At 39.5% G+C, this 20,093-nt stretch overlaps 1 protein-coding gene across 3 annotated transcripts in view; it reads left to right on the top strand.

The window, feature by feature from the left end:
• The window catches only part of TRAF3IP1 (TRAF3 interacting protein 1), a 60,802-nt gene extending 41,186 nt beyond the window's left edge, over nucleotides 1-19,616 (top strand). For all 3 annotated transcript variants that reach the window (XM_045558657.1, XM_045558659.1, XM_045558658.1), the window contains 2 exons: nucleotides 17,451-17,674; nucleotides 19,223-19,616. In XM_045558657.1, the coding sequence (XP_045414613.1) occupies nucleotides 17,451-17,674; nucleotides 19,223-19,388 (390 nt within the window). In that variant the 3' untranslated portion in view covers nucleotides 19,389-19,616. The remainder of the gene's footprint in view (nucleotides 1-17,450; nucleotides 17,675-19,222) is intronic.
• The last annotated feature ends 477 nt before the right edge of the window (nucleotides 19,617-20,093 follow it).

Raw genomic sequence — 20,093 nt, 5'->3', positions numbered from 1 at the left:
TATTTCTCACTCCTAATTTTTCAATCTCCTTTTACATTGTCTCCCTTCATTTCTCTTTTTCATTTTACATCTGTTCTAACTGAATGTAATTTTCAGATGCTTTTTCTTTTCATTTAAATTCTTTATGTTGACATAGACTATCTTGGAGTACTTCTTTTTAATTCTCTTAAAACTTTCTCTTTTAATTCGTTTATAGTTTTTGTGATTCTACTCTTTCCCACTTTCTTGGTGGTGTGAGCTGTGCATTGTTCTGGGAGTGCTGCAGGGCATGCACAGAGCTTGTCCCGACGAGGACATGGCATGTATTGAATTTCACCTGCATGTGTGTGTTTTACTGCCCTTCTGAAAGAAAGTCCTCATAAGCAAGCAAATGTCAATAGAGATTATGGATGACTATCTTAAAGAAACATTTATTTGGGAATATAGGAATTTGTATCGGCCGGGTGCAGTGGCTCACGCCTGTAATCCTAGCCCTCTGCGAGGCCGAGGTGGATGGATCGCTCGAGGTCAAGAGTTCGAGACCAGCCTGAGAGAGACCCCGTCTCTACTAAAAATAGAAAGAAATTATCTGGACAACTAAAAATATATATAGAAAAAATTAGCCGGGCATGGTGGCGCATGCCTGTAGTCCCAGCTACTCGGGAGGCTGAGGCAGGAGGATTGCTTAAGCCCAGGAGTCTGAGGTTGCTGTGAGCTAGGCTGACGCCACGGCACTCACTCTAGCCCAGGCAACAAAGTGAGACTCTGTCTCAAAAAAAAAAAAAAGAATTTGTATCTTGAAATGGCTCTTGATGGATAAAATGACCTTATCATGAACATGTTATATTTTAATTAAAATAAATAGTATATAGCAAATAATATTTAGCTAAATTGTTGTATGGGGTTTCAGTCTTACACTATTTTACTTTGGTGATCTGAATAGAACTTGGAATTATTTTTTCTTGGTAGGTAGATGGTGCAATTACATCACAAATATTCTAACCCTCGTAGAAACATGTTATTCCCAATCTCCCCTTAACTGAAGTTCTACACCTGACAAAAGTATTTTTAGTTTGGATATTTGCAGTCCTAGTATTATTAGATGTTCCCTTTGCTAGGAATATTGTTTCCATTGAAATTACTGTGAAAGAAATAAAAGTGGACATGTACTACAGTATTTCTTCACTGGTGAGACTTTAATATACGTTTAAATTGGGGAAACCACTGAAATTGATTCTAATCATGGAGGGTTATAGTGGGGTTTTTTGTTTGTTTCTTAGTTTTGTTTTTAAGGAAATAAGGTGATGGTTTTATATTCCCAAGTCAAATCTCTGAATGCAGTATCTTCTGCTATACAGGCTGAGGATTTTAAGTTTCGGATATAAAGTTAAATTGTCACCACCACATTATCTTGTAAAAATCAGACACCAACAACATCACTTAAAAATATCTATAGATATATGCCATGGATATATTATAAACCACAAAAATGGTTTGGAAGTCATTAAAATATTACATGTAATGAACATTATAAAGATAATTATAAGGATATAGGCCTTCTCTCTATAGACAAATAAAGTTCGTGATAGGAATAAAATATTTGTGTATTTTACCTGAAAAAAATACGTATGCATATGACAAGAAAATTTGATTATAAAAATATGATTAAGTATTTTGTCAAAAACATCTCCAAATTGAATAGTCATCATCTATTATGATTACGCCATGAACAATAATGTGATGAATAAAGATTTAATTTTTACTCCAAATGTCAGTTTGAAATTCATATCAGATTATATCCATCAGTGTTCTAGATTTTAGTTGTTATCCTGATAGGTCATTTCTGTGCTTAATCCCATCAATATTCTATGCTTTGCATAAGAAATATCTGTAGTCTGATTTTGACAGCCTGTGCATGTCAGTTCAGTTACCAAGTAGTGTAGACCCTGGTGTTCAGATGCTGCACCACAGTCACGAACAGATGCGGGAATGATGTTATATTGATTAGCCACAGGATGCAATCAATTGATAAAGATTTGAATTCAAACTTAATCTAGTCAAATAACTATAAAAAATGGTGAAGCTCAGTGGAGAAAAGTGCGGGAGCGTATCTGGAGAGCAGTAGTAAAAGAAAGGCAGCTTTGTCACGCGTTACAGAAGCTTCAGCTACTCGGTGACAGGAACAGACTAGGGATGCGTTGTCCCTGATTAAAAAGCAGTTCGTATATTAGAAATCAGGACTTGAATGGCTGAGAAACAGCCTAGCTGAGCAAGTGATCCTGGGCCTTTGGTCAAGTTTGGCTTGGCCTTGGGTCTCCTCGGCCCTCATGCTTTCCCAGAGGGACCGCAGGACGTGGCTGAGACCTGGCTGGGGGGGGGTGGCAGTGCTGCGAGCCCACATTGAGCCCTCCCTGTAACGGGCTTCACACGCATGGTCTCCTTCGCCCTCGCCACAGCTCGCTGGTGAGGAAATTGAGGCTTAGGAGCATTGAATACCTTGCCCAAGGCCTCACACTCCAGAGCCTGGATCCAAAACTTGTCTGGCCGCCAAGCACAGGCTCTGGCCGCAGGAGGGAGCAGCACGCCTGGCTCGAGCGCCACAGGCCCCGGCGTCGGTGTCGTGTGACCAGCTCTTGCAGTGCCGGCAGGCACAGTGAACTTCCCTCGGCTTTAGGTGGAGCAGCTTGTTTCCAGAATTGTTTTAATCCTGAAATTCCATATTTTTTTGGCTTCACTTTAACTTTTAAGAAATTCTTAATTATTTTCATCCTTTCTAAAACATATTCATTGTGTTCACTGTTTTAAGTGAGAAGTGTGTTTATTTTATTTTTCTAGTTCCCATCTCTTTATTATTCCTCTCTGTTTCTGACTTGAAAAGCAGCTTCCAGTGAAGAGCTATTGCTTAGAGGAACAGGACGTGGCTGAATGAATTAGCTTTTATTGAGTTTTTAATTTAATGTGGGTAAAACAGGCTCAGGAGGGCTGAAATGGGCAAAATAATGGCAGAACTTTTATTACTTTTCTCCAGGGTATGGATTAGAAAGGGATATTTTAGAGTAAAGAAAAACTAAAATTCTTGGCATTAAAATGCTTTGATTTCCTATTTATAGGAATGCATATATAATTTTTCATATTGGCATATTACCAAGATTTTTCTGATTGAAATCCCCAAACAATTTCTTCTGGCCAGTAGATACCGCTCTGCTCCCATGAGACCCTTTAAGACTCTTGAAAATTCTTATAATACTTGCTGCAGAGGCCAGGACTGACACCCACTTAGTGAGGCCCTTGTTTTATGTCAGGGTTTGCTCTGTGTAAGCTTTAAATTTTCAGCAATATTCTTAAATCCTTTAAAGAAAAAAAAGATGTTAAAATAGAAATGTATTTATTTTAAACATTAAGTTATTAATAATTTATAAATAAAATACACTGTATCTTAATACTCTTACTTGACACTCCATGTTATACAAACACGATATAGTCTCAGAGTTTTATTTGTTAGTTTTTAGAGCTAGGAGTAATTTCTGGATATTAATATTGATATTAATATAGCTATATATTAATTTTGGTACTGACTAGGTTTCCAGGTAGCTTAACAAAGCTTTTATTGTACCACAAGTAGAGTTCATTTACCGTAAAAACATTATAGAAAATAATGCTGTAATAGTAAAAACCAAACAAAGCAAATACTTTTTAACAATTTTAAAAGCAACTTTTTAAGAAAGATTTAGAAGCAGGCAAAACATTTGAAGTTGTGAAAGACACTTTTGGGATTTCAGGTACTTCTGAGGTTAATGACAGTGATGTTTTATTATGTTAAATTTAACTTAAAAATGGAGCGTGTTTCATTGTCCTCAATATAGGGTCTTTCTTGCTCTGCTCCTCATTGTTGCAGAAGCATCAGGTCCAAAATTGTGGACGTTTAGCTACCGTGCTTTGCTAGTCTCTTTCAGTCCCAAGCAATTTGTCACTCTTCCCTTAACTTTCAAGGCCTTGACAGTTTTGAAGATTGCAAGCAATTTTGCAGAATGTCCCTCAGTCTGAGTTTGTCTGAGGTTTCCTCGTGGTTAGACAGATTTTGCATCTTGGGTAGGAGTCTTCCAGAAGTGAGGCCCAGCCCTTCTCCTGCATCCCACTGGGTGGTGTGAGGTTTCTGTCTGTCCACGACTGCTGAAGTTCACCGTAGTCTCTTGATTAAGGTGCCGTCTGCCAGCTTCTCCATTGGCAAGTTACTCCTTTTCTCCCTGTAATTACTGGTGCTTTGTGGGGAAGTACTTGGGAACAATGTAAGTGTCCTGTTCTTCACTAATTTTATTAACTTATTTATATTATTATTGGCTCATGGCTTTCAGTTTTATTCAATGGGTTATAATCTCTTACTGTCAAGATTTTCATGCTCAGATTGCCTCAGATTTGGTTGAGAGAGCTCCTTCTAGCTGGCTCTGTGTCCTTTCACCCTGCCCCTCACTCTGCGACTGTTCCATGCTTTCTGGCTCACCTGGGCCTTTCCCTGCTCTGGCCCCAGAATCAGCCATTTCTCCTGGTTCCTGTTAGTGGAGAATGGTGTGCTCACTGCCTTTGAAGTGTGTCAGCTCTCACCTCCTCTCAGTGAACAGAGTTGGGGAAAAGGTGCGTGTCTATGTATGTATGTGTGTGTGTATATATGTATGTGTGTGTGTCTAAACATGTACATCTGTATTTCTATATTGTTAGAACCAGTTCCCCGTTCGGCCCCAGGAACAGAATGGCAGAGTCCAAGGCTGCAAAAGGCAAAGGAGTTTATTGGCTGGCTCGAGCCAGGGTCCAAGTCCCAGAGCACCAACGCAGTGGTCTCTTTACGAACTAGGACCCCGCCCTGGGGTAAAAGCTAAGCTTTTATGCTTTTCAGTAGGTTACATACGCTGTGCACACCATTCCCCCTCCCCCCTTAGTTCATTTGCTCCTTCAAAGGTGGCTTGATCGAGTTGTCTCCTGATTGGTTGGCTCCAAGGTGCTCCACGTCCCAGTACTTTTCCAGCTGTTTTGCAGAGTCATTGGGCGGGAAGAGGACCCATCCCAGGAACTTGTGACTTAGGCCCACCCATCTTGGGGAAACCGAAACTTAGGCCTGTGTCAGGAGATTCAGCCTGTCATGGAGTCACTCCTGCTCCCCCTTCTGCCCTTCAATATCTAATGTGTTGATAACCATGAGCTTACACTAACATACATCTTCAATTCCAGTGCAGTACCACAGGGTTCATTCTACTTTTCTCCCTTTCTGTATTTGTAATTCCTGTCTCCAGTAGTGAGAAACCTGGCTCTCATTCTCCTTAACGCAGTTACTAATGTGGTTACCTTGCTGTGTGAAGGCAGTCTCCCTTGCTGCTGCTACCCCTCGCCTGGGGGGAAACCCGCCTCACCCACCCTGTTCCTAATCCCATCCATGTGGAGGGATCTTGGGCCACTGTGTAGATGCCCCCCTGGCCTGGTGGCCCCATGGGTGCCCTTTCCACCCTGTGCTGGGCTGCTGCCCCTCCCCTCACACAGACATCCTCCCGCTCTGGGCTCTCACCTGCTGCAGGTGCTTGTCTTGCTTTGCCCCCCTAAAGGCTTCAGGACTGAATGGTTCAGGAGGGAAGAGGGGAGGGGAAGACCAGTTACTGACTTTTCCCTGGAATGGGGATCTTGTAAGGTGAATACAGGAGTCTCATTTCTGTCTCATGGCTACCATAGTACTGGATGCTAGCACGTTGTCATTAACTGTTGACAAGATGAATTCCATAGCTGATTGAATAGAAGTTAGAAAGGGGGAAATGGAAGGGAAGGAATGATAAAATATGAGGAAGCACATGCCAGATTGAAAAAAATGAAGCCATATGCATTTAGGGGAAGCCTGGACATTGTTTATGATGCTTCAAGGAGGAAAAGGATGGGCCAGGAGTGCCGGAGCCTCTGGTGAGCCCCGTGCTGTCACCAGGTGGTGCTTTAAGCCCATTGTGGTGCAGCCGTACTGTAGGCCGCTGAGCGGTGAGGAGGGGCATAGCTCTCATGATGTGGTTTTTTGCTGCAATACGGATTTCTAAGTAAAGTGTGATACAAATGAAGTTTAATAGCTTTCTGACCTAAGTTAGTGTGACATTAAACATAAAAGTATGTTTCTTTAGAGGTGCTTTGGTACTTTTCATGAGGAGTAAGAAATTTAACTTTCTTTGAATCTACACTTAAAAAGGGCTTTCATGTTCCAGGTGAAAAGGGAACTCACAATATTGACAATATTGTTGAGATCAAGGGTTTTTCTTTTTTTCAAACAACAATAAAAAAATCCTACAAGTATACTATACAGCAAGAAAAAAAAAATAGGTTCTTTTCAAAATAACCAAAGTCATATTTCCTGTAGACTTTTCTACAGCCCTAAATGCTAGAAGAAAATGGAACAGTTGCTGCAGCATTTGGAGAGAAACATACTGACTCAAGATTCTTATTATTTACCCAGGTCATCATTTCATATGTAAAAATAATGGAATGGAAGACATACCCAGATTAGCAAAAAAAAAAAAAATTGTTCTTGGTTTCTTCTCGAGAAAAAAAAAGTTGCTTAGAAAATATATATATAGTCTATCTAGATACCTAAGAAATCGAAAAACACACATCAAAAGAAGTCCCAGACGTGCACCCTGGGAGAGACAGAGTGTGGGCCTGGGCTCACCAGTGCAGGAGCCATTTGTCCCGTATGGCTTTGGACTTTTGAAAGGTGGCCGGTCCCAATTGAAATGTCCTATAAATGTAAAATACGCACCAGATTTCCTAGACTATGTAAGAAAAGAATAATATAAAATGCCTCAGTAATTTTTATATTGATTACATGCTGAAATGATTTGGATATATTGCATTAAATAAAATTCACTGAAACTAATTTCACCGTTTTTTTTTTTTAACATTTTAATTTAAACTAGTAGAAAATATTAAATTACATTTGTGGCTTGCATATTTCTATTGGGCAGCATTGGTATAGATGAAATGAATTAAAATTGAGAATTAAAACTGACTAAGCACATAGAATTGAATATAACTATCACTACAGAATTAAATGCAAAAGCCCTAAACCTGTTCTTGAAAAACTAGTTTTGTGGAAAAATAACATGATAATAATAATAGATGGTAGGGATGGGGGGGTGTCAAAGGAAGTCAAATCACATTAAAATCATCATTTATTTAAAAGTTTTTTTCCTCACTTTCTTTATGGTGTCTTTTAATGACTGAGTTCTTAATTTTAATCTATTCAGATTTCTCAGTCTTTCTTCATATGGCTAATGCTTTTTGTCTGAGTTAAGAAATCCTTCTTTATTCCAAGGTCAGAAAGATATTTATTCTTCTTAAAAAAGTAAAGCTTTGTTTTGACAGTTATGCGCTTAATCCACCTGGAGTTGATTTTCCTGTATTCTGTGAGATAGAAGTGCAATTTCTTTTTTTTTCCCCCATACGTATAACCATTTTTTCCTCTTTTTCACATTGACCTGCATCGCCACTTCTGCTGTGGATGAAAGTTCCATATGCATGGGGGTCTTTGGTGTTCGCCACACCAGAGGTTAGCAGACCTTTTCTGTGCAGGGTCAGGGGGTAAATATGTCGGCTGTGACAGCCATACGGTCTTTGTTGCTACTACTCAGATTTGCTATCACGGTGCAAAAGCAACCACAGACAATATGTAAATGAAGGAGTGTGGCTGGGTTCCAATAAAGCTTTATTTATTTATGGTTGCTGAAATTTGAGTTTTGTATAACTTTCATGTGTTACAGAATATTCTTAAAATATCTTTTTCAACTATTTATAAATGTAAAAACCATTCTTAGCTCATGGGCTGTACAAAAAACTAGGTGGTGGGCCAGCCCCAGGCTGTAGCTTACAATGTTCCATGCTGGCCCTGTGCTAATACCACCCTGCTTTATTTCCTGTAGCTTCATAATAAGGCCTCATATCTGGTAGCAAACCACCCCCCTTTCTTTTAAAAAAATATATTTTTAATTTTTTAATATAGAGACAGAGTCTTACTATGTTGCCCAGGCTGGCCTCGAACTTCTCGCTCAAGTGATCCTCTTGCCTCAGTCTCCTGTGTAGTTGGGACTGCAGGTGCACACCACTGCACCCAGCTTCTTATTCTTCTTCCTCAGCTATAACTTGGCAATATTGGTCCTTTCCACTTCCGTATAAGTATTATAACCAGCTTATTGAGTACCATGAAAAACCCTCTGGGGATTTTGGCTGTCATATTCATGAACAATACTCTCTCCATTTATTTAGGCCTTCTTTAATGTCTTTCAGTAAATGTTTATAATAATTTTCTCTGTAGAGGTTGTTCACACCTTTTGTTAGATCTTACTGTGTAGTTTATTATGCTTTTGTCAATACTGTATGTTTTAAAATTGCTTTCTAATTTTTTTGTTGCTGGTAGATAGCCATGCTATTGACTTATAAACAGCTTCCTTGATAAATCGATTGTATTAAATATTCGTTGATTCTTTTGTGTTTTCTGTGCTGTAATAGCAGCAAACACATAATAGCACTGCGTGACAACATAGATAATAGTGAGATTTAGATGCCATTGTTATCCCTGGGGCAGCAGGAGGTTAAGGACCTGCCTGAGCCCACAGGTGTGGTGAGTGTTCAAGCCGGGATTCAAGCCAGAGCCCGAGCCCAAGTCCGTGCCCCTCGCCCTTGCTGCACGTGGTTTGTGTCGACCGAGCCACGACGGCTTCGTTTCCTCCTCTCCAGTCTCTGTTGTGGGAATAGCAGTGATGATGTGGGCAGCCTGCTTCCTTCCTGATTTTCCACGGGAATGCTTCTAGAATTTACCCTTCTCCGATATTTGCCGTAGTGTTTAGTAACTTAACGTGTTGGGAAAGTTCTGTTTTCCCTCGAGTGTGGGGCTTTACTGTGAATGGGTGTTGGATTTTATTAAATGCTTTTTCTGCATTGATTGAGATGATTTGTTACATTTCTTCTTTAATTCACTAAATGACATTTGTAGCTTGACTAACAGTAAACAGTCCTTACTCTCCTGGGATAAACCCAGCATTGTTATGTTATATTGTGTTCTTTAATCCACTGTTAGATTCTTGTTGCTAATTAGTATTTTTACATTTATATTCATGAATGAAATGGGCCCATAATTTTCTTTTCCTTGTATGATCCTTGTTATTGTTTTTGTACCGATGTTTAGAATGAATTGAGGCACATTCTTGCTTTTTATCTTGTCTAGAAGAGATTGTATCATCGCAATATATTTCTTGACAATTGGATGGGACAATTTGATGGCTTTACCTGTAAAATCATCTGTTTGGTGTTTTCTTTATGGGAAAGACTTACTGTTTTCATTTCTGTATTAATTATGGGAATATTCAGTCTTTTTATTTGTTCTTGAGTCAGTTTTGGCTATCAGTTTTTAAAAATTTTCTAGCCTATTGGAAAACAGGTCTTGATAGAACTCTTTACTATTTGTTCTATATGTAGTTTTGTCTTCTTTTTACTATTAATAATAATATTGTCCTTTCCCCCCCCCCTTTTTTTAAAATCTGTTTTTTCAGAAATTTGTTTGTTAGTCTTTCCAAACCACTGGCTTTTGGCTTTGTCGGTCCTCTTTCTTTTTTTTTTTTTTTTTCTTTTATTAATATCTCTACTTTTCTTTCATTTCCTTCTTTACTGATTTTCTTTCTTAATTTCTTAAGTTGGACACTTAAGTTACTAGTATTTATTTAGCCTTTTTTTTTTACCATGGGAAAATGAAGACCCAAGGAAGCAGTTAGAGCCAAATACTTATAAACTAAGTTGAACAAGGAAGGGCAAGTGTGGAAAAGTGACTAAAATATATGGGAAGACTAAAGGGAGACTTGAGTTAACTAGATCTGTCTGTACAGGATTCTTTTGGCCTTGACTTCCCACCTCTGGTGATAAGAATGTTTCCTTTTGGTACAGGGAGGACATCTTCCATGTATGGATTTTATCTCCCACTTTTAGGAAGAAAAGGGGAGGTCAGGGAGTCCTTCTTGTACCTGCTGTTTATTAAGTGCCTTTAGCTCAAAATAATTCTTATGCCAAAGCAGCATTTGGGGTGGGATAATCTGCTACCCTTCAGTGATAAGATTGTTTTTAAAAATATTTCCATTGTCGAAGTCAAATGAGATATAGAGACGAATCTCTCAATGTACGATGTTTTATTTGGGAAGCAAGAATTGCAGTTTGGGGCATACACAGAGACCAGGTGGCCTTTGGTATGTTTGAAAAACAAAGAGAAGATTAGGAGTTTTATTAGAAAAAGAAACATATTGTTTTAAAAGAAAGTTCATTGGCTCTAAAGAAGTTTTTGGGAGCTGGCAAGCTGTGATTGGTGAGTGACTGCGGTGGGTAGAACTAGTCTTAGTCATGGCAGGTTGTTTCAGCAGCTGCCAGGTAAAACTGGTCTTAGGTTACAGCAGGCTGTTTCAGCAGCTGGGCTGGTGAAAAATGTAATTCTTGGAGCAGGTGCCATGTGGCCTGAGTGCTTTTTTCCCTTGGCCGCTAGACCCTGGTTTAGTTGGGTATTATAAGAAGGACCTAATCGTATAATCAACTTTTATACCATTTTACAGGTCTATCAGAAAGGTCAATCTGAAGATTTAGCTTTTCTGTTTTGTGCTCTGACCTTTTGCTTCATCCACAGTGACACCCTTGGGTCTCGTGCCAAGCTTACTTTTACTTTATACGTAATTCTAAGAAAGTTTCTCATTCATCTTTCAAGGACATTAATGTTTGTCTGTAAAAGCAGCTAACATTTAATGATATTTTGCTCTGTATGCATTTTTTCTCCTATAGAAGCTTACCATCAATTCTTCTTAATTGTAGACAATATAATGATTATAACAACAGCTAACATTTATAGCACACTTACTATGACTGATGAATTGCATACTTTATTTAATACAGTAATCCACGAGGTAGGTGTTATCCTCATTTCCTAGGTTAGGAAACCAAGGCACAAAAGTTGTCTTGTCCAAGATTATGTAGACAGTGAGCCACAGAGATAGGATGCTACGCTAGATCTGTTTGGCCCCAGTCTGGGCAGTTAACCCTCAAACTGTCTAGCTTCTCATGCATCCATTCCAAAAGCTTACCACTCGTGTTTAGCTGTTCCTCTATAGTTGCTATAATGAGCAAATATCATCTGGAAGGTTCCTTTTAACAGTTTGTTCCTGATTTGGAGCAGTAGTTTTCTAGTTGCTGCCCATAAGATAGTTAAGTAGCTATTACCTGTAGTTGTCAGATTGTAGAAATGACATAGGAGTAGAGGTGATGGTTCCTTCATATGCATAGAAACAGAATATTGGTTCATGAGAAAGATTTGATGTAAATTTCTAAAACCATTTGGGAAAACTGGCATTATGTCCTAAAGGTTGAGGTCATACATTCCCTTTGACCCACCAATAACAGAGCGAATAATGTGCTTGTAGGTATTGGAACATTTATAAGATTATTCAGAATTGTATTTTTTATAATAGCCTCAGACAAAAAATTACCCAAATGTCCATCAGCGGTAGAATGGATGAACAAATCATGATATTTAATTCATATAATGAAACACTATTCGGCAACACAAATGAACAAAATACATGTGACATGGTTGATTCTTAAGTGTAATGTTGAGCAAAGGTGGCAGACACAAAGAGATACACACTGCACGATTCCATTTGTGCTATGTGAAGTAAAACATGCACACAGGTAAACGGGACAGCAGAGCTGGGGGTGCACAGACCCAGGACTTAGTCAGGTGGGCACATGAGGGGCTTCAGGGGTGCTGGCGGTGAGCTTTCTTGACCCAGGTGAGAGCTGTAGGCGTCCACTTTATCATTTTGTTAAATTGTACATTTTTCTTTATGTGCTTTTCTGTGTGTGCATTAAAAGCTTAAATATTTGTTTGCCAACTGTTTTGCTTGTGTGTTCAAGGGGTCCAACTTGACCCCCATTAGAGAGATGAATGTATGGTTTATGAAGAAGTTTGGTGATGGAATATTTCTGGATGAATAGGACACTCTGGATAATTATTCTGTCGGTCTGTGCTTCTCTTTTGTAACTTGAATTCAGGTATTGCTCTGTTCATGAAGAAAATGAACTTTTGACAGGTTGCATATAAATCACTTCCTGAGGTCATGGGAGAGTATGTTATTTAAAGCAAATACTCTCTGATTTATTACCTACCCCCCAATTAATCAGGCTTTTGTTTATTGGGTTTGCATAATGGAGGGAGAGCTCTGCCCAGCAGAGTTGATGACCATGCAGCGGAGTGGGGTCAGTGGTCAGATGCTGCCAGCTCTCTCTACCCCAGATGCCGCTTCTGAGAGGGACTTCTGGCGATATCCAAGAGCCAGGCCTTTAAGACATTATTTTTAAAATAGTACTTTCTTGAAGCACTGCAGTTAAAGTTTAAAGAAACAAATCTCTAAAGTTAATAATTTTTGTTTGTATGACTTATAATAAATAATCGTAAATCTTAAAATCACCATACATGCAAATGCCCCTATTTCTGGGGACAAGTGTGTGTGTGGTAAAATGCAAATAATATTAAGTCTCAGAAGTAACTGTTCACCTGAAAAATCTTGGAAGCATTTTCTAAAAAGTATGTGCGTGCGTGTGCGCGTGTGTATGTGTGTGACGCGGCCAGCCAAATGCTGAAACACTTTGGCAGAGGCCTTCCTGCCAGAAAGCAGCTGAGAAAATAGTCTGCAGCCTGCAGGAAAAGGAAGGCCAGCCAGGTAGGAGGCTGGAGGGGCCAGGAGGGTGGGCTTGGGTCCCCATGAAACATGCACAAGCTGCCACCTCTCTGTTTGTATAACCTGTAGAAGCTGCGTTTAGACACTGATCCACAGCAAGGATGTCACAAAGAGGTTGTTCTGCAGGGTTCTCAGCAGATTTTCTCTGAGCTCAGAATCGCAAATCTTTCAGTAGAGAATTTTAAAGTTAATTTCATAGCTGTGGGTTATTTATATTTCTAAAATGGAGATTGGAAAGGGAATGTGTCAGAAAGGTAAATTATTAGTTAATGAAATAACTTGTCTACCAAAAGTTGGATGTAGCAGCTTGTTTGTAGGTGCTGGAAATACATATAAATAAATATTTTTTTTCATTATACACCAAAGTATTCTAAACATGCCTAAGAATCTTTGCTAGCTGATGAGTTGATGTGAGATGAACAGCTATGTTAGTACACTGGACAAAGCACCCACACGTTGTCCTGCAGGGGCCTGCAACCGTGTTCTTTCTGGGAGACAAATTTACGATGACAGTTAACATCTCTTTGAGTGTTTACTATGTGTGAGGCACTGAGCTGCTTATTTTATATTATCCCACTTAATCTTACCTGCAGGATAAATATTATTTCCACGTTATTGTGAGGAAGCCGAGGTCCAGAGAGGTTGAGCCAAGCTCCCACGGCTATAAAGTTAGGAGGTGGTGAAGCTGGGTTGGCACCAGGCTGCAGAACTGCAGGGCACGGACTGCTGGGCCTGTTGCCCACGAGTCCTCCCATGTTCTAGGTGGTTGTAGGTCCTATTTAGTGTAATGACAGATTTTCAGTATTTTTTGTTCTCTGTTTCCAAAAGTTTAGTATATTTCTTATGACTAATTCCTGTGTGGTGAGTATGGTAGTGGGATTCTCAAATTCTGCTATCATATTAAAAGTCTTTAAAACAAGGTTGTTTATCTGGAAAGTTGCTGATACATCTGTATGAGCTACATATAAATCAAAGCCTATCGTGAGAGGGGTATGCTTTTTAAAGCAAATAATCATTGCTTGACTTATCTACTGCACCCATACCATGTTAATTTAAATGAAAGCTTGAAAATTGCCGGAGTTTTGGTGTTTTACAGCAGTGTGTTCCAACGTCTTTACAGTAATGATAAAAGTCTGTCCTGCCTGTTGTAATCCCAACCCAAATGTTTATTGTCCTAAATTCTGCTTGGCTCTGTGACATGGAAATATGCAGGAGTTTGACAAGGTAACCAAAAATATGAGGGAGCTTGACCAGGCTGCCTCTCGGTCTAGTTTTCTATATTGTAACTTCCCGATTTTATAAGACATTTACTGATGTTAGTCTCCCATCCTAAATTCTGTAGCCTAAACAGTTTTATATTAGAGTCAACACAAATACACAGGTATTACTTAATAATCATTATGAATGGGTTTTAATAGAATTTTTAATTTCTCAACTAAGTGAGATATTTACTAATTTGTGTATAATAAAGACAATACATTTTTCCTTTGGGAAATAGTTTATTATTGCATTGAATTCATTTTAGTCATTTAGCATTTTAATTTAAAGGCATTTACATTGCCTTTTTAAAATTAAGCCTTTTATTTTGAGATAATCATAGATTCATATGCAGTTGTAAGAAACAATAAACTGTATACCTTTTACACACTTTCCCCAATGATAACATCTTGCAGAACTACAGTGTACTGTCACAACCTGGATGTCGACATTGGTACAGTCAAGATCCAGAACATTTTTATCACCACAAATATCCCTCTTGTTGCTTCTTTATAACCACACCCTCTTCCCTCCCACCCCTGATTCCCCCCCTTAACCCCTGGAAACCACCAATCTGTTCCCCATTTCTATAATTTTGTCTTTTCTAGAGTATTATACAACATGTAACCTCTTGGGATTCACTTTTCTCACTCAGCATAATTCTCTGAGAGTCATCCAGGTTGTTTTGTGTTTCTACAGTTCATTCCTTTTTATTGATGGGTGATTTTCCATGTTATGGATGTATCACAGTTTATTTAACCATTTATCCATTGAAGGACATCTGGGTTGTTTCCAGTTTGTGGCTAACTTGAGTAAAGCTTCTATAAACAATTGTGTGCAGGTTTTTGTGTGAATATGAGTTTTGATTTCTCTGGATATGTGCCATGAGTACAATTGCTGTGTCACACTGTAGTTGCATGTTTAGTTTTTTAAGAAAGATTGTTTTGCAGAGTGGCTGTATCTTTTTACATTCCCACCAGCAATGTATGAGCGATCTCATCTCTCCTCATCAGCATTTGGTGTTGTCTTTATTTTTTATTTCAGCTGTACTGATAGTTGTATGGTGATATCTCAGTGTGATCTGAGTTTGCATTTTCCTAATAGCTGGTGATTTTGAACATCTTTTCATGTGCTTGTTGCCACATGTATTTCCTCTTCAGTGAAATGTTTCTGCGTGACATATTTCTAATTGAATTATTTGGTTTTTTGCTGTTGAATTTTGAGAGTTCTTATTCTAGAGTCTTTTATTGGATGTGTGATTTGCAAATATTTTCTCTCACTTTGTAACTTTTCTTTTCAGCCTCTTAACAGGGTCTTTTGCAGAGCAAACGTTTTAAATTTTGATGCAGTTCAGTTTATCAGTTTTTCTTTTTATGGGTCATGCTTTTGGTGTCAAGTCTAAGAACTCTTTGCCTAGCCCTAGATCCTAAAGATTTTCTCCTCCTATTTTTTTATTTACTTTTTTTTTTCCATCCCATGTGGCTGACAGAGGATTTCTTCTTGTTTTTTTTTGAAAAATTTTATAGTTTTATATTTAAATCCATTTTGAGTTAATTGTTGTTTAAGGTCAAGGTTTTGGGTTTTTTTTTTTTTTTTTTTTTGGTGGCCTGTAGATGTCCACTTGCTCCAGTGCCAAATGGTAAAAGGCTATCCTTCCTCCTCTGAATTGCTTTTGCACCCTTGTCAAAGATTGCTTGGGTATATTTGTGTGGATCTATTTTTGGATTCTCTGTTCTGTTCCTTTGATCTTTATCTGTCGCTCTGCCAATTCTACGCTGTCTTGATTACTGCAGCTTTATAGAAAGCTTTGAAATTAGGTAGACTGTTTCCTCTGTTTTTCTTTTTCTTTTCGAAAATGTTTTAGCTGTTTTAGTTCCTTTGCTTTTCCATATAAATTTTAGGGTAATCTTGTCTATATTTATAAAACATTTGTCTGGAATTTTAATAGCATTTGCATGAAACATGTATAACATTTTGGAGAAAATCGATGTCTTTACTATATTGAGTCTTCCAATCCATGACCACAGTATGTCTTTCCATTTATATAGATCTCCTTTGATTTCTTTCATTACAGTGTATAGTTTTCAATATACAGGTCCTCTACATGTTTTGTTAGATTAACAACTAAGCATTTCTCTTTTATTGAGCAATTATAAATGACACTGTATTTTAAATTTCAGTGTCCCTGTGTTCATTGCTTGTATATAGAATACAATTGATTTTCGTATGTTTATCTTATTTCTTGCAACGTTGCTGAACTCACTTAGTAGTTCTTTGTGTTTTACCTTTTATTTCTAGCTCCAATTATTTAACATTTTCTATGTGCCAGGCATTATGCTAAGGCTTTCGTTATGCTTGTCCAAGCCAGTAAGTGGTGGAGCTAGGATCCTAATACTTAAATTGTTTATCCACTGTGTTTGCTCACTTCACAAATACTTAAGGAGAGTTTATATGGACCACAGCAGATCCAGATGTTGGGTCCTGCAGACATCGGAGCCTACAGTCTGAAACTAGCATTAGAAGTAATACAAGTGGTTATATAGCTATGATAAGCTCAAAACTAAAACAAAAAGTGAATTAATTACAATGTAATGCATTTAGCTCATTGTATAAGTGGGTGAGGTAAGTGTACCTTAGCCAGTCTGGGGGGTGGGGGAGGTGAGGGTGTCTAAGGAGGGCTTCCTAAAGAAAAACAGGAAAAATTTCCCAAGCTTATTGATTCTTACCAACTTATATTAGTTTTTAAAATTCAGAGATGTCTGTGATAAAAGCTCATATGAAGAGAATTCTAAACATTGCTTGTCAAAGAGCCCAAGGACCCCTGGCCAAAACTGAATGCAGTTCCCCACTCATCTCCGGCTCCTTGTCCTCACTTCCGTTACCTGCTGCTGTCTGAGCCCCACCCCCTCTAGCCTGCACCAGGTCCCCGTACTCTGTGACCTCCCAACCAGCCAGTCCAGTCCAGCTGTGTCAACTTGGCCCTCTGCCCACTGGGTGCTGTTGGCTTTGGTCTCCTTCTGCCAACTCACCATCCCTTCATTTCCACATCACCAGTTTCCTCCTCTCCTTTGTGTTTCCTCCCCCCTTCCTCCTGGCCAGCTGGATTTTGGAGTCATTTGGGTGAAAAGATGGCCATTTCACTGTGTAGAAATTTGCCCCTCAGACAGATTTCCAGGTAAAGACAGACCCTGTCGCATTGGCAAGGGAAGGATCAGCCCCTTCTCAGCACTGCTGTGTGCTCCGTTAGTGCTTGGCACCTCACATCTACCCGGCTGAGTGGCATTCCTCTCCCCTTGTCATGAAAGTGAGATGGTGTCCCGCAGCCAGCACTGTCTCCACCTGTGCCTTTGCTATCCCTGTGGCTGTGTGCTTAGCAAGCCCCGGGCTGCCTTAAGACTGAGGACGCTTCTTCCTCCTCCTGTGTTTCCCTGGCTGTAGGAGAGATCACTCGTCTTTGAGTCAGCATGGAAGAAGGAGAAGGACATTGTTTCCAAGGAGATAGAGAAGCTCCGCGTGTCCATCCAGACCCTGTGCAAGAGCGCACTTCCCCTGGGGAAGATCATGGACTACATCCAGGAGGACGTGGATGCCATGCAGAATGAGCTGCAGCTGTGGCACAGCGAGAACAAGCAGCACGCCGAGGCCCTGCAGAAGGAGCAGAGGTGGGAGGGGGTAACAGGGAGGGGGGGCCTTGTAGGAGCAGAGGTCAAGGTTGAGGGGGAACGAGAGGGGGCCCTGCAGAAGGAGCTGGGTTCTGGGGGTAGTGGGGATGGGGCCCTGCAGAAGGGGCAGAGGTCAGGGTGGGAGGGTAACAGGGAGAGTGGGCCCAGCAGAAGAGGGGGTGGGAAATAACAGGGAGGTGGGCCCTACAGAAGAAGCAGAGGTCTAGAGGAGGGGGGGCCTACAGAAGGAGTGGGGGGGGTGACGGGGAGGGGCCTTGCAAAAGAAGTTGGGGGAGTGAGGGGGTAATAAGGAGGGGCCCTTGCAGAAAGGACAGAGGTTGGTGGGAGGCGGGGGCAGGAGATCGATGGGGTAATGGGAGAAGCAGTCTGGGATGCCCATGGGTCTGCCCCGGAGTCTGGGGGGAATCTCCCTAGAATTCACTACCTCTCAAGCCTCCCTTTCTTACCTCCTTCACAAGGAGAACTGGTATCTCTTCATTCATACCACAGCAAGCATTTCTCTGTAGCAATTAGAAGAGATTTGCAGTTCACGTTCATACACAAAATAGATTTAGACATTAATAAATCCAGAGAACTTTGCCGTTTGGATACCATTTTTTCATGTGTCTTATCATAATCCCTAATGTTTTGTAAATGTTTATGATTTTTAAGTGTTTTTTTCAGAAAATATGATTTGACTCGATACATCCATAAGCCTATGTAATTAAAAGTATATTATAATGAAGTTCTACTCTTTATTATTAGTCTGCTTATTTTTAAAAAGTCCTTTACAATTTAAAATGTACAACATGAAGGAAGTTAGACAATCACCAAGAACTTTTTGGTGCCTATTCTGGCACGATACTTGGTTAGCACTTCTTACATTTTGATTTAAGGTATTAGAAAGTACCATCTTAGACACTTTTTCCTTACAAAACCAGATTTGCCTTTATGGTAGGATGGTTGGAAACTACTGGTCTTCCTTGTTCTGTATTTTACTTTGTATTTATGTGCTTTTAAAAACCTAAAAGGAAAGAGGTTAATTTTGACTTTAGCTTTCCCAACTATATTCTAGACTTTTCCCCGTATTTACCCAGCGACTAAAAGGTCTCCTGTCAGTGTCATGGACAAGTGAGCCGGGGACACCTCAGCCCTCCTAGCCCTGTGTGCCGCCCCCGTGGGGTGGTGTCCCCTGGTGAGGAAGGGGCTGGCCAGGTTCTCCCAGTGTGGATGGAGACTTTGCTGCATACCTTCTTGCTGCCCCTGAGGCTCTAATTTAAGAAATTGAAGAAATATTAGCTGCTTTTTAAAAAAATAAATCTCATGTTTGACTTCACTTTTAGTGATGGCAGGGGTTGTGAAAATAAGGAATAAATTTTTCCCAGGTGTGAGTGTTTTGTCTCTTTAATATCATTATTGTATACATTTATATTTTACCCTTTTTCTTTGGATGAGATGAATAATTACTTTTATTTTCGGTGTTTTAATTATGAAGCAAACGTAAGGTGAGCCAAGATGTTGATGAGCTGCTGGTTTTGTTCTCCGTAGCATCACAGACTGTGCCGTGGAGCCCCTGAAGGCTGAGCTGGCTGAGCTGGAGCAGCTGATCAAAGACCAGCAAGACAAGATCTGCGCTGTGAAGGCCAATATCCTAAAGAATGAAGAAAAAATCCAGAAAATGGTGTATAGTATCAATTTGACTTCAAGAAGGTGAACACTCAGAAGTTTCAGAGATGAAAAGTCACCACCATCAGTTTAAAAAGGAAGATAGAAAATCGTCACTCTTTAAGTTCCAGTTTGCTAAGAAAATGAACAGTTTACAATGTTAATATCTAGCTAATTTTCAGAGCTTTCAAACTTTGAGCATATTAAGTGTATAAAAAGACCATGTTTTCTTACCTCCTTCCAGCTGGAATATTTGCTAGTTATAAATAGCTCTTCCCAACGTCTTTGTGAGTTTTTTTTGTAAGCTTGTTCTTTGTGTTCTGCTGCAGCCTGTTAAGTTCTGCACCAGAATTCTCTAGCAGGTAAGCGGTGTCGGCATTCCAGGGAACAGTGGTCCTTTATTCCAGTTCAGTGAAAGAACTTCCAGAGGTCAACACTGAATGAAGGATGACTGTACACTTTTTGATGGGCACTTTGTAAATAGAATGAGGCCTGAAATGAATAAATTATATTTTTAGTTAATTTCCATTTGAAAAGAGTTAATTTCAGCCTGTATCCTTATAAGTTACAGATCAACTGGTTTTTAAAATTGTTTTTTTTAACCTCTTTATAATTATATATACTTCTTTATATAATTTTCATGTTGGTTCCTATTATCTTTTGTTTGTGTTTTTAGCCCTTAAAGATCATAAATTTTAAAAGGAGATTTTAGTATGGTCTTTATGGACATTGTCTGGACATGAAATTGTCATAG

Source organism: Lemur catta, chromosome 8 (genome assembly GCF_020740605.2).
Source record: "Lemur catta isolate mLemCat1 chromosome 8, mLemCat1.pri, whole genome shotgun sequence".
NCBI classification, from domain to species: Eukaryota; Metazoa; Chordata; class Mammalia; order Primates; family Lemuridae; genus Lemur; species Lemur catta.
This window is presented reverse-complemented; position numbering and strand designations above follow the sequence as displayed.